The 13,777-nt window shown below is 32.5% G+C and overlaps 2 protein-coding genes across 2 annotated transcripts; both read right to left on the minus strand.

The window, feature by feature from the left end:
* Positions 1-246: 246 nt before the first annotated feature.
* LOC128169134 (uncharacterized) lies at positions 247-3,997 on the minus strand (the record flags this gene model as incomplete). Its single annotated transcript, XM_052835295.1, has 3 exons — positions 3,788-3,997; positions 653-1,223; positions 247-341 (listed from the first exon to the last, which is right to left on the minus strand). Coding segments are annotated over exons 2-3 (666 nt in total), but the record flags the coding sequence as incomplete, so codon positions are not given.
* A 137-nt stretch (positions 3,998-4,134) lies between these two features.
* On the minus strand, positions 4,135-13,116 carry LOC128169161 (uncharacterized). Its single transcript, XM_052835324.1, has 4 exons — positions 12,980-13,116; positions 10,910-10,997; positions 5,091-5,215; positions 4,135-4,672 (listed from the first exon to the last, which is right to left on the minus strand). Exons 1-4 carry the CDS (start codon positions 13,026-13,028, stop codon positions 4,281-4,283), a joined length of 654 nt encoding a protein of 217 aa, XP_052691284.1. The 5' UTR covers positions 13,029-13,116; the 3' UTR covers positions 4,135-4,280.
* Positions 13,117-13,777: the final 661 nt, after the last annotated feature.

Here is a 13,777-nt window from a genome sequence, read left to right on the forward strand (position 1 = left end):
GTTTTCTTTTATGTCATCTCTTATAGCATACTCTACAAAGCTTCATTTTGCTAACGTTAAAAAGCGCACCAATGATCTCCTACCAAAAAAAAAAAGGATAATATCTTTTTCTTTAAAAATCTTAATAGTTTTTTCTGTATATTATTTGATAAATAAAACTACATATATGGAATCAGAACATTTTTTTTAAGTTGTTAAAACACAATATTTTACTAAAATACGCAATGAAAACCAGAGTCGGCGAACTTGAACAACTTGGAATTTAAAACAAAACAGAAATTTAAAACATTTACCTCTTTCTTTTTCATCACTTGTTGATACCACTGCAGAATGCTTCGAAGCTAGAATTGATTTTAAAAACACAAATTAACGGTATATATTAAAATTGAAAAACAACAGACCGCTGATTAAAACTCTATCCTTTTCATTATTATATTTAAGAGGAGACTCGTGAAGATATCAACTCCTGTACATATTAATTAAAATCCGGTTTCAGTAAAGTCTATTTTGGATACTGACATACATTAAACATTAAAATACGTTTTTTTTAAATAAGTTGATAGGTAACATAATTGGTATTCCTTACCTTACCCTAACCTGTACAGTTTTTGTATATTGGTTAAATTTTAACTAAACAAAACCCCAAACTAACCTTGTATTATTCTTAGCTTCTCTTGGTTGCTTTCCGGTGATGTAAAGATAGTTCCAGTGCGCAATGACTCTATTTTCCGTCGATATTTATTTCCACCAATCAACCCTTCTTCAATTAAGACAATAGCATCCCGCAATTCATCCCAATAATATTCAAACTCATCGTCACCCACTGTTCCGTTGGTGTGCGCTAACATGTTTCTTAAGAATCGTATTCTCTTTATACAAGCCCCAATGCCTCTGTCTCCTTTCTGTGGATCTTTTCCCCAAGCGGAAGAAAATGGAATGCGACCAATATTTCGTAAAATTTTAAAAAGCATTTCAAACTCAATGTCAGTTAAAGAGAGTGGTATTTCTTTCCTCATTGGAGACAGAATTCTTCTCTTTAGACCATATATGACCTTATTCAGTCTTCCTATGTGCTCGTGAGCCTCTAATCTCTCGTCGGAAGGTCTAATGTAATAACTGAGAACCTCCCGAAATAGTTCAGTACAAACTATCATAATAAGCTCCCATAAACGACTGAAATTTTCAAATGATTTCTGTGTTTCAGGAACATCCATTCTTAACATCTGTAAAATAATTAACACCATGCTATATAATATCAATATTCTAAACATTCAGTGCCCTACTCAAACATTTTAACCTTTATGAAACATTCTTAAAATAGTGAATGTGTGAAATATTATCTATATTGAATAAAAATGACTCATTACAAGCATGTTAAGATTATATTCATTTAACCACAGTAAATTTAAATCCGATATAAAAATGGTACATAAGTGAAAAGAAAAAAAGTTACAAAAATTACTGTTAAAACTATATAAAACAAAGCCGTATTTTTCATTGTGTACCTAAGAAAGTCATGCAAAATGTGGTTGTGATAGTAAGATTCATTACGCAATCTGATCGTTGTTGTCATCGTGTTAGTAAATTAATATTGTGACTCAATGTTTTGTCAGCGTTATGTCCCTTTTAATTTTGTAAGCATGTCCTCTGTCAATCCTTCACTAGTCGCTGGAACTACTCTCACATGTAAGCATCCAGTTCAAGGAACAGACTAAGACATACTAACCAGAGGATCAAGGGAGCTTTTCTGATTATGATGCTGACCAATGCACTTTGTGGGTTTCCTTATGCAGTTTAACACACAGTGTTAACACTTATAACATCAAATTAAGGAAGTCCTTGAAGGCAAGTAAAAATGGACTAGTTTTACAATACACTCCATCAGGCACATTCCCTTCTAGATATCATTAACTACAGGTGAAAAAGCATCCCTCTCAGTTGCAGAATCTACATTCATAAATTCTGTTTTAATATAATAACTTTTTACTTGTCTTCCGTTTAATGTTTGAGTTCATATTTTGATCATAACATGTTTACTTTGTTACAAAGCGTGTGAAAAACTGAAAATCACTTTAGCTATCAATGCGCTAATCTTCACGACACGATTGATGTGCGATGAAAATAAATCTGTTCGGTTGTTGTCTGTTCACAAGAACCTGCCGAAATAATGCGTCCCAAGACTTTGATTTACAGCAAGTTAGCATCCTCAATCGATATCTTTAACTTGAAATGATAAATATTTGTTTCATGAAACATTAAAAACTGTTCCTCGTTCAAGTCCGAATTTAAACCAAAGAGTATTCGCAACTTTGTGCATGTCAACAAACTTGACTAATCAAGTCTTCAATATTGCCATTAAAGTTATAAAGCTCTAGGAAAAACAAATTCATTTGATAAATGCATCATCCCTCGATTAATCATAAGCATCATTCAGGCAAACGGTTGGCATCAGGTGATCGAAGCCTATGTCCTTACCGTAGGTGGTTTGCCTATGGTTTTGTTCATCATAGAAAAGTCACGAAGTTACCTTTTTTTCTTAAATTTGACTGAAAAATGCATTTCTACAAAATAGTGTTCTTCGACAGTATACACTTTAACCCTGGTCAAGAGATTAAAAACAATGAGGATAGTGTTCCATGTTGATTGTTAACAAGCAACGATAATCGTTTTATATACGATTGGTCAAAATGCAAAAATATGGCTATTGACAATTCCAAAATCGCCACTATTCTCGCAAGTTTTGATTTGCTAAAAATTGAATATTGAGTACAAAAGGCTAGACTAGGATTTGGGTGTCGCAGGGTTACGTGTAACAGAAATATTAAAACACATACAAAGTATTGAAAACATTTTCCAGAAATAACCTGTTTACTAAATGGAAAACTTCACATAAATAATATGCATGGAATATTGCATTTAAAGGCAGGAGACACTCAATTGTGCTTTAATTCCAGCAGGGTTGACGATAAGTAGACAAGGTCAGAGTCGAGGCATTTTAGAGAGTGTGCGTTGTGCAAATAATAATGTGTAAATATGCGGTTTATCAAAGCCTTTGTGAAACATTGAACAATTTTTTGTTCTTAAATGAATAATCCGGCCCGAAGGCCATTTTTTGAAACGGAGTTTTAAGAGGAAAAAGATCATGGAATGCAATTAAAGAAATTGTTGACGTATCTGATGCGTTCTATAGCGTTTGCTATCACCAAGTATCATAATTTTCTTGTATGAAAATTTCAGGGTTTTCGTATCATTATGTACATTGTGTTTTATCCCAACGTGAAGATTAATTGTTTGTTTTAAGGTTATATCTATTGATTATTTTTTATACGTTAAGCCCTTTTTAGGATAATATTTAGCACTTATATTGCTAGGTGCCCGTTTACGGGTCAAACAACCTGTCTTTCAAGTTTCCTTTTAAAGGGGGTTTAAAGAACATGTTAACGGTTCATTAATTCGCTCATTGGTAATTCAGTACTGGTAATATGACACTAGCAAACTGTTAACACTGTCATGCCTATTTTTAGACCAGGGAAGTACATTATTTTCGTTTTGTTTTAATCGTTCAATTTGAAAAAAGGGTTATATATATGAAAACGCAAGAATAATTTTATTAATTTGATATATTGTCCAATTATATACATAAAGTTTGTGTTTTTATCGATTTATTTATTTCTGATATAGGAGATAAATATATCAATGGAATTGGTTAGTATTTCAAAAACAGTTTAATCATTCCTGCAATCGGTCAGAATATGATGTTAAATGCTATTAAATGAAAAAAACTAACCTTTTCTGCGATAATGATATTCTTTTAAACAACGGAATAGAGTTGGACAAGGACTGGCTTCCAGGTTTGCTAGCACAGTGGTTAGACGTCACCGGTTTCTGTGTACATTAAAAGACCATTTCGTTCACACGCTTAATAATTCCGGCTGCCAATATTTTGACAATGCCGCAAACGTGTTTGAAAATAGGACACGTGTTTCCCAAAGACGGTAAGAGTCAAATCGCTACAATTATATATCTAAAGTACGCTTTCTTTTTTCTTGAACACAATCATACTCTTTCACGAGTTTCAATGAAAATGATACATGTACACGTATCCCAATATACTTGAGTAAAAATTGTGTTCAATTCAATTTTTGTAATAATTTATTTTCAATCGATTCCATGCAACTTTTACATGGTAAAGAAATGGGATAGTATCAAGACATTCTACAAGATATCAAATACAATCAATAGACACTATCATCAGACAATAACTTGCGGGACATGTGGACCTAGCTGTCGGAGTGCTCTACTTCATTGTCAATCAGCCCGGCTTTGTCGTGTGTTGGTGTATCTTTATCCTCCTTACAGTTATTTTCGTTTGTCGCTTCTTTCATTTGGTCCTCTCGTATTTCACAAGGCCTCTCCGAGACAGCTATATTACAAGAATCAGTTCTTACTTCCACGTTTTGTTCAGTAAGTGTTTCGTCATCTGTAGTGAATGCTGGGTTGTCAATAGCACCTTGTGATAACGTGACGTCACCTGACGAATTGATGATGTCACTATAACGTGGTGGAAGGGGTCCTTCTGGGGGCTTTAGGCTTTGATGACCGGGTTCCACTGTTTGTGAGTATTGAGGAGGGTCAATATCGTACCTTGGACCGGCCGTGGCTGTTACGGAAGCTGAAAGTAAACAGCTAAAAATTAATAAAACATGTCTCTATGTAATGTTCGTTACAAGTAATTTTGACATTTTAACCATTTTAATAGTAAACTGACTTTACATGAAACGTCTTTTAATAATTCTTATAATAATTTTTTTCTTTAAAGCATTGTTGAACATACTATGTCCTCGTAAAATCGCGAGATGCAACCATCGCGGATTTTTAACCACACTTTTATTTTCCAGACAGTTTTGAACTATTAGGAAAACATTACAAAAAGTTAATGATCGCGATTTTATATTCTCACGATTTGATACAAAAAAACGGAATCGCGGAATTAGGTACTTGCGTAAAATAAGGAATTTACAGTACTTAAGGAATGTAAAAACTCTGGGCAAAATGTGTAGTATAACATGGAACACTAAACACTATCTCACCTCCAGTAGTTCCTGGTGCTGAGGGTTTACGTCTGCATTTAATGTAACAAAAGAAGCATAATAAAACCAGTATAATGGCACCGAAAAAGAATCCGACAAATATCCACATCAACTGTGAGTTTGTTCTGTAAAAAGACAAAAAGGGAAATATCAGTAGATGATATGAGAGATGGAATTTAACAATAGGAGAATAACACTTGAATAAATGATTCCATAGTGTCTTGTTGGTGCTAAAATCATTATAACGTCATAATTGATTTTATGAATCTTTTCCACGTATTTTACGGTTTTAAAGAAATTATGTAGACAAGGAAACAATTTTTTGACACTATATATCAAATCAAGGGAAATCGAGGTCATTTTAAAGAGGAGATCAAGAGAGTTTGATTTTTTGTAGAGTGACTGTAGGCATTCTACGTTTATTTCATTAGACAAAAATGAACAAATCTCCGAATTATGTTCCTTTGTTTCATATTTCATTACATATGAAAGTCTAAAACATTATTTTTATAGTGTTACCAAAAATCTAAGCCCAGGTACACCCTATTAAATTAAGCTAATGTTAGGAAGCATCATGTTAGGAAATTATAGCTTAACTTTCATAAACCTGTAGGGAATTTTTATATATCTAATTTTTGAATTGTTTCAACCTCATGCAATCAGGTGTGTATCATTCTCTCTAGAGTGTGATTTTTCTTTTTTTGTTAAGGTTCTCCGATCCTCAGCCTCAAATTATTATATTTATCATGAAAATATTATATATGCTTAAAAATTTATGAATGAAATAAAAATTTTAAATATATGGCATCCATGCATTTTACGAAGTTATTGCAATTTTTGCCACGATGGATATAATGTAATAAGTATACACGCTGAGATCAAATAAGACGATTGTACCGGTGCATTGGTGGCTCGAACCCTCGACCATTATGTAGTGGGTCTCCGCGTAGCCACAAAGCCGAACTGTTCGTTGAAAAGCTGTGTGTAATATTAACATCACAACACTTATTAAATTTGTCAATATAAAAGGCACATTTGTGGCACTGTGACCGCGTAGATTTTACGGTACTAGAGAATTCTTCTGGGTCTGCATCGGTCGTGTGCAGTACGAACCGGGTGAGGCAGTGTTGGAGTAAAGGGTATAAAGTGTAGGCGCGCTGTAGGCCGTAAGGTAATAACAAAGGGTAGGTTTGCCGTATTCCCGAAGGTCCACCAGTATACAGTTCCAGAGAAATAAACAAGCAATTGATGCAGGATTCCGTTTTTATTGAGACTTATTATATTCGGTGACTGTATGTGGTTCTTCTGTTTACAGTGTATGTATTTATGACTACATTTACTGACTATGTATAGTAAATCTGTTTACAGTGTATGATACAGTTAGTACTATGACTATACTCACTGACTGTATGTAGTCTTTCTGTTTACAGTGTATGTTATTATGACTATACTCACTGTCTGTATGTAGTCTTTCTGTTTACAGTGTATGTTATTATGACTATACTCACTGACTGTATGTAGTCTTCCTGTTTACAGTGTATATTATTATGACTATACTCACTGACTGTATGTAGTCTTTCTGTATACAGTGTATGTTATTATGACTATACTCACTGTCTGTATGTAGTCTTTCTGTTTACAGTGTATGTTATTATGACTATACTCACTGTCTGTATGTAGTCTTTCTGTTTACAGTGTATGTTATTATGACTATACTCACTGACTGTATGTAGTCTTCCTGTTTACAGTGTATATTATTATGACTATACTCGCTGACTGTATGTAGTCTTTCTGTATACAGTTTATATTATTATGACTATACTCACTGACTGTATGTGGTCTTTCTGTATACAGTGTATGTTATTATGACTATACTCACTGACTGTATGTAGTCTTTCTGTTTACAGTGTATGTTATTATGACTATACTCACTGTCTATATGTAGTCTTTCTGTTTACAGTGTATGTTATTATGACTATACTCACTGTCTGTATGTAGTCTTTCTGTTTACAGTGTATGTTATTATGACTATACTCACTGACTGTATGTGGTCTCTCTGTTTACAGTGTATGTTATTATGACTATACTCACTGACTGTATGTAGTCTTTCTGTTTACAGTGTATGTTATTATGACTATACTCACTGACTGTATGTAGTCTTTCTGTTTACAGTGTATGTTATTATGACTATACTCACTGTCTATATGTAGTCTTTCTGTTTACAGTGTATGTTATTATGACTATACTCACTGTCTGTATGTAGTCTTTCTGTTTACAGTGTATGTTATTATGACTATACTCACAGACTGTATGTAGTCTTTCTGTTTACAGTGTATGTTATTATGGCTATACTCACTGACTGTATGTGGTCTCTCTGTTTACAGTGTATGTTATTATGACTATACTCACTGTCTGTATGTAGTCTTTCTGTTTACAGTGTATGTTATTATGACTATACTCTCTGACTGTATGTAGTCTTCCTGTTTACAGTGTATATTATTATGACTATACTCGCTGACTGTATGTAGTCTTTCTGTTTACAGTGTATGTTATTATGACTATACTCACTGTCTGTATGTGGTCATTCTGTTTACAGTGTATGTTATTATGACTATACTCACAGACTGTATGTAGTCCTTCTGTTTACAGTGTATATTATTATGACTATACTTGCTGACTGTATGTGGTCTCTCTGTTTACAGTGTATGTTATTATGACTATACTCACTGACTGTATGTAGTCTTTCTGTATACAGTGTATGTTATTATAACTATACTCACTGACTGTATGTGGTCTTTCTGTATACAGTGTATGTTATTATGACTACTCACTGACTGTATGTGGTCTTTCTGTATACAGTGTATGTTATTATGACTATACTCACTTACTGTATGTGGTCTTTCTGTATACAGTGTATGTTATTATGACTACTCACTGACTGTATGTGGTCTTTCTGTATACAGTGTATGTTATTATGACTACTCACTGACTGTATGTGGTCTTTCTGTATACAGTGTATGTTATTATGACTACTCACTGACTGTATGTGGTCTTTCTGTATACAGTGTATGTTATTATGACTATACTCACTTACTGTATGTGGTCTTTCTGTATACAGTGTATGTTATTATGACTATACTCACTGACTGTATGCAGTCCTTCTGTATACAGTGTATGCTATTATAACTATACCCACTGATTGTATGTAGTCTTTCTGTATACAGTGTATATTATTATGACTATACTCACTGAATGTATGTGGTCCCTCTGTATACAGTGTATGTTATTATGACTATACTCACTGACTGTTTGTGGTCCTGTATACAGTGTATGGTATTATGACTATACTCACTGACTGTATGTGGTCTTTCTGTTTACATTGTATGTTATTATGACTATACTCACTGACTGTATGTAGTCCTTCTGTTTACAGTGTATGTTATTATGACTATACTCACTGACACTATGTGGTCTTTCTGTTTACATTGTATGTTATTATGACTATACTCACTGACTGTATGTAGTCTTTCTGTTTACAGTGTACGTTATTATAACTATACTCATTGACTGTATGTGGTCTTTCTGTATACAGTGTATGTTATTATGACTATACTCACTGACTGTATGTAGTCTTTCTGTATACAGTGTATGTTATTATGACTATACTCACTGTCTGTATGTGGTCATTCTGTTTACAGTGTATGTTATTATGACTATACTCACTGACTGTATGTAGTCTTTCTGTATACAGTGTATGTTATTATGACTATACTCACTGACTGTATGTAGTCTTTCTGTATACAGTGTATGTTATTATGACTATACTCACTGTCTGTATGTGGTCATTCTGTTTACAGTGTATGTTATTATGACTATACTCACTGACTGTATGTAGTCTTCCTGTTTACAGTGTATGTTATTATGACTATACTCACTGACTGTATGTAGTCTTTCTGTTTACAGTGTATATTATTATGACTATACTCACTGACTGTATGTAGTCTTTCTGTATACAATGTATGTTATTATGACTATACTCACTGACTGTATGTAGTCTTTCTGTATACAGTGTATGTTATTATGACTATACTCACTGACTGTTTTTCGTCCTGTATACAGTGTATGGTATTATGACTATATTCACTGATTGTATGTGGTCTTCCTGTTTACAGTGTACGTTATTATAACTATACTCACTGACTGTATGTAGTCTTTCTGTTTACAGTGTATGTTATTATGACTATACTCACTGACTGTATGTAGTCCTTCTGTATACAGTGTATGTTATTATGACTATACTCACTGACTGTATGTAGTCTTTCTGTTTACAGTGTATGTTATTATGACTATACTCACTGTCTGTATGTGGTCATTCTGTTTACAGTGTATGTTATTATGACTATACTCACTGACTGTATGTAGTCTTTCTGTATACAGTGTATGTTATTATGACTATACTCACAGACTGTATGTAGTCTTTCTGTATACAGTGTATGTTATTATGACTATACTCACAGACTGTATGTAGTCTTTCTGTATACAGTGTATGTTATTATGACTATACTCACTGACTGTATGTAGTCCTTCTGTATACAGTGTATGTTATTCCGTTTACACTCACTGACTGTATGTAGTCTTTCTGTTTACAGTGTATATTATTATGACTATACTCACTGACTGTATGTAGTCTTTCTGTATACAGTGTATGTTATTATGACTATACTCACAGACTGTATGTAGTCTTTCTGTATACAGTGTATGTTATTATGACTATACTCACTGACTGTTTTTGGTCCTGTATACAGTGTATGGTATTATGACTATATTCACTGATTGTATGTGGTCTTCCTGTTTACAGTGTACGTTATTATAACTATACTCACTGACTGTATGTAGTCTTTCTGTTTACAGTGTATGTTATTATGACTATACTCACTGACTGTATGTAGTCCTTCTGTATACAGTGTATGTTATTATGACTATACTCACTGACTGTATGTAGTCTTTCTGTTTACAGTGTATGTTATTATGACTATACTCACTGTCTGTATGTGGTCATTCTGTTTACAGTGTATGTTATTATGACTATACTCACTGACTGTATGTAGTCTTTCTGTTTACAGTGTATATTATTATGACTATACTCACTGACTGTATGTAGTCTTTCTGTATACAGTGTATGTTATTATGCCTATACTCACTGACTGTATGTGGTCTTTCTGTATATAGTGTATGTTATTATGACTATACTCACTGACTGTTTTTGGTCCTGTATACAGTGTATGGTATTATGACTATATTCACTGATTGTATGTGGTCTTCCTGTTTACAGTGTATGTTATTATGACTATACTCACTGACTGTATGTAGTCTTTCTGTTTACAGTGTATATTATTATGACTATACTCACTGACTGTATGTAGTCTTTCTGTGTATAGTGTATGTTATTATGACTATACTCACTGACTGTATGTAGTCCTTCTGTATACAGTGTATGTTATTCCGTTTACACTCACTGACTGTATGTAGTCTTTCTGTATACAGTGTATGTTATTATGACTATACTCACTGACTGTATGTAGTCTTTCTGTTTACAGTGTATGTTATTATGACTATACTCACTGTCTGTATGTAGTCTTTCTGTTTACAGTGTATGTTATTATGACTATACTCACTGACTGTATACAGTGTATGTTATTACGTCTATACTCACTGACTGTATGTAGTCTTTCTGTATACAGTGTATGTTATTATGACTATACTCACTGACTGTATGTAGTCTTTCTGTTTACAGTGTATGTTATTATAACTATACTCACTGAGTGTATGTGATCCTTCTATTAGTCACCGTTCTGGATGACCTACTGTACGATACAAACAATCGACTTTGCACAATGTTTGGCATATCTAGAAAACGATGAAATTTAAGAATTCATATAACACGTTTCACAAGGGGTTTCAAATAAAAATATTTTCATATATTTACAAGTTTACTTGTTCCATTAATTTAATTGATGACAACATCATGTTCGATAATTTTTCAAATGTGAGACATGGGAATTGGAAATATATTTCCTAACATTTATGAAATTTTGATTAATATCAATTTTGCCCATGCATCATAAACTAGTATCTTTATCCCATTACTATATTTAGCATTCGAACAGTTACTATATATGTCGATTTATGATAATGTATTTATATGTAAATTACATAAAAAATCACACACCACCATCAGCAATAAATCATTTGGCGAATAAGCCACATTGCATACCCTATCAACAATTTCAAACTTAGATAAAAACACCCTTCACTTACACTCATAATTTATCTTGAATTATCTTTATATGGGAGAAAATATATTCTGTATATAAAGAATATTTCCTTTGAGATTCAACTAGCATATGGTTTTAATCCAATGAGATTGGAGTGGGGGGGGGGGGGGGGTATAGAAACATCACAAATCATGAGAAACTATTTTATCACATGTTTTAACAATAACTCAAAAAATTATTACTGTATTGCATATCCAATCAAATTTAATGATACGATTAATGCTACATAGTGTTGAATTATGAACTCACGTAGCATATTGAGCTAATTAATAATGTAAAAAATACCTAGAAAAATATCTTAAGAGAACATAGCATAGGGATTCTTTTAAAATCTATTTTACATCTTTATCTCTTAAGTCATATTATGAGTTATCATTTGAAAGAATAACAAAGGGTTAACTGCATACTATAGCTATAGCATTTTATTTTCTTTGTATCTAATTCACATATAAATATATTTAACTGAGTAAATTATCAACATCTGTTATTATTATGTTAAAAATACTTTCTTGAGCGTACTTAATTTACTCTTCCTACTCTGTTTATCAACAATGCAGTGCTTTACCTTCAAGCCTTTTATCAACTGATTACTTGTAATGCTCTCGTGACTGAAATGGTGCATACTGTTAAAAGGTTTTAGTGTTACACATATGTGTTTATTAGACATGAAGATTGAAATTAAAAAAAAATTAAAGCTCCATAAGGAAGATACATTTTGCTTCACTTTCAACTACATGTATATATAGTCATAATTGCTATTGTAAAAAACTACCTGACAAAGTAAATATATATTTTTTAACTTTCTCTTTCTATATATAATGCATATAATCCGATTGTTTGATCTAATTCAATGAGCTGATTAATTGCGTTGTGTGTTGCTGGGACGAGTTGCATTAGTCACTGTCCTATACTCTGGCCGTCTTATGATGAGTACTGTATAAGTACTATAGGAGTATAACATCCGGTAATCCTCATCCGCCTTAAGTACATGTATCTTATACAATTTATTATACCGATGTTAACTACTTGTTAAAGGCGAAGTTTCTTCTTTGTAAAATTCATTTATAAATTTTAATTACAAAATATACCTAAACTTATATGATACACTATATGACATATATCGACTACTTAATATTGTTGTTTTGTACGCTATTATTGCCTATCACCTATAGCTTGATCTTGAGTTATGTATAAGTGATATATTAAATATATTATCCTGTATAAAAAATACACAATCTATTATATATATAATGTATACCTTTTGTTGTATGATAAACCTATATTATATACACAATAGCCATCAAACACGAGCTCATTATGTCTATCTAGTAGATTATTTCTAATGTCATTGAATATACATGTATGTTGATGGTGATGCATGGGTTAATCAGAAATGTAAAGTTTTCGTTTTTTATCATATTCAGCAAAATACAGTCATCATTTTGTACATTGTAAACAAACTTTTTCTCTCCTGAAATACAGTAACTCGTTAACAGTATTATAAAATATTCTTTTTTATACACCTCAGGATAAAAATCCCTTAAATGTACTCACCTAAAAGTATCATAAGAAGACTCCATGCTAACGTTTGACCGTACCCCATGTTTTCGCTGTACGACTTTACACAAGGAACTGACTATGAACAGGTTATATGTCATTTGTGTTTGTAACGACTTCCGGATGAGCACACGGATACAGTGAGTTCATACATTGATTACAACCAATAAATCACACTTTATCAATGAGTCGTGTGGCTCGTAGTTTAAACTATCTTATCCAGATTTCATCAAGAGCAACTAAGGATTGCCAAGTCATATTCAATCTCAAAGTTGTAACAAGTTCTTAACTAGTAAAAAGACGGAGATTTGGTTAGCCTGGTCCAGCATATCTCTATATAACTTGTCTGTAACTTTGGAAAAAAATTATATGTTAAACCTTTTTTATATTCTCAATGTTGAAGACATTTCATTATCGCTTCTTCTCTTTGAAAATTGAAGCAATGCTGAAGACATTACGCATGGTGTTTTACTGTTAATGAAGCAAATGAAATCTAGGTTACGTGTAATTCCGCGAAAAAAAATCGTAGTATTTGTTGTGTGTTTTGTACTTTACAAAGTATCGAAAGAACGAAACGTAGACCAAAATATAAAATAACAGACCAAATAAAAAATATCAAAGACATGAATTACGTAAGTTTACACATTGATGACGTCATGACTGAATGTGTTCACATCTCTTAAAAGCAAAATACTAACTTTCAGATCTGATTCAAAAGAGTAAATTATGATTTTGTGTTTAGAGTAAAAAGGCACTCATTTGATTGTATGCTTATCTAACATAACCGCGTACCAT

Source organism: Crassostrea angulata, unplaced genomic scaffold (assembly GCF_025612915.1).
Source record: "Crassostrea angulata isolate pt1a10 unplaced genomic scaffold, ASM2561291v2 HiC_scaffold_102, whole genome shotgun sequence".
NCBI lineage: Eukaryota > Metazoa > Mollusca > Bivalvia > Ostreida > Ostreidae > Magallana > Magallana angulata.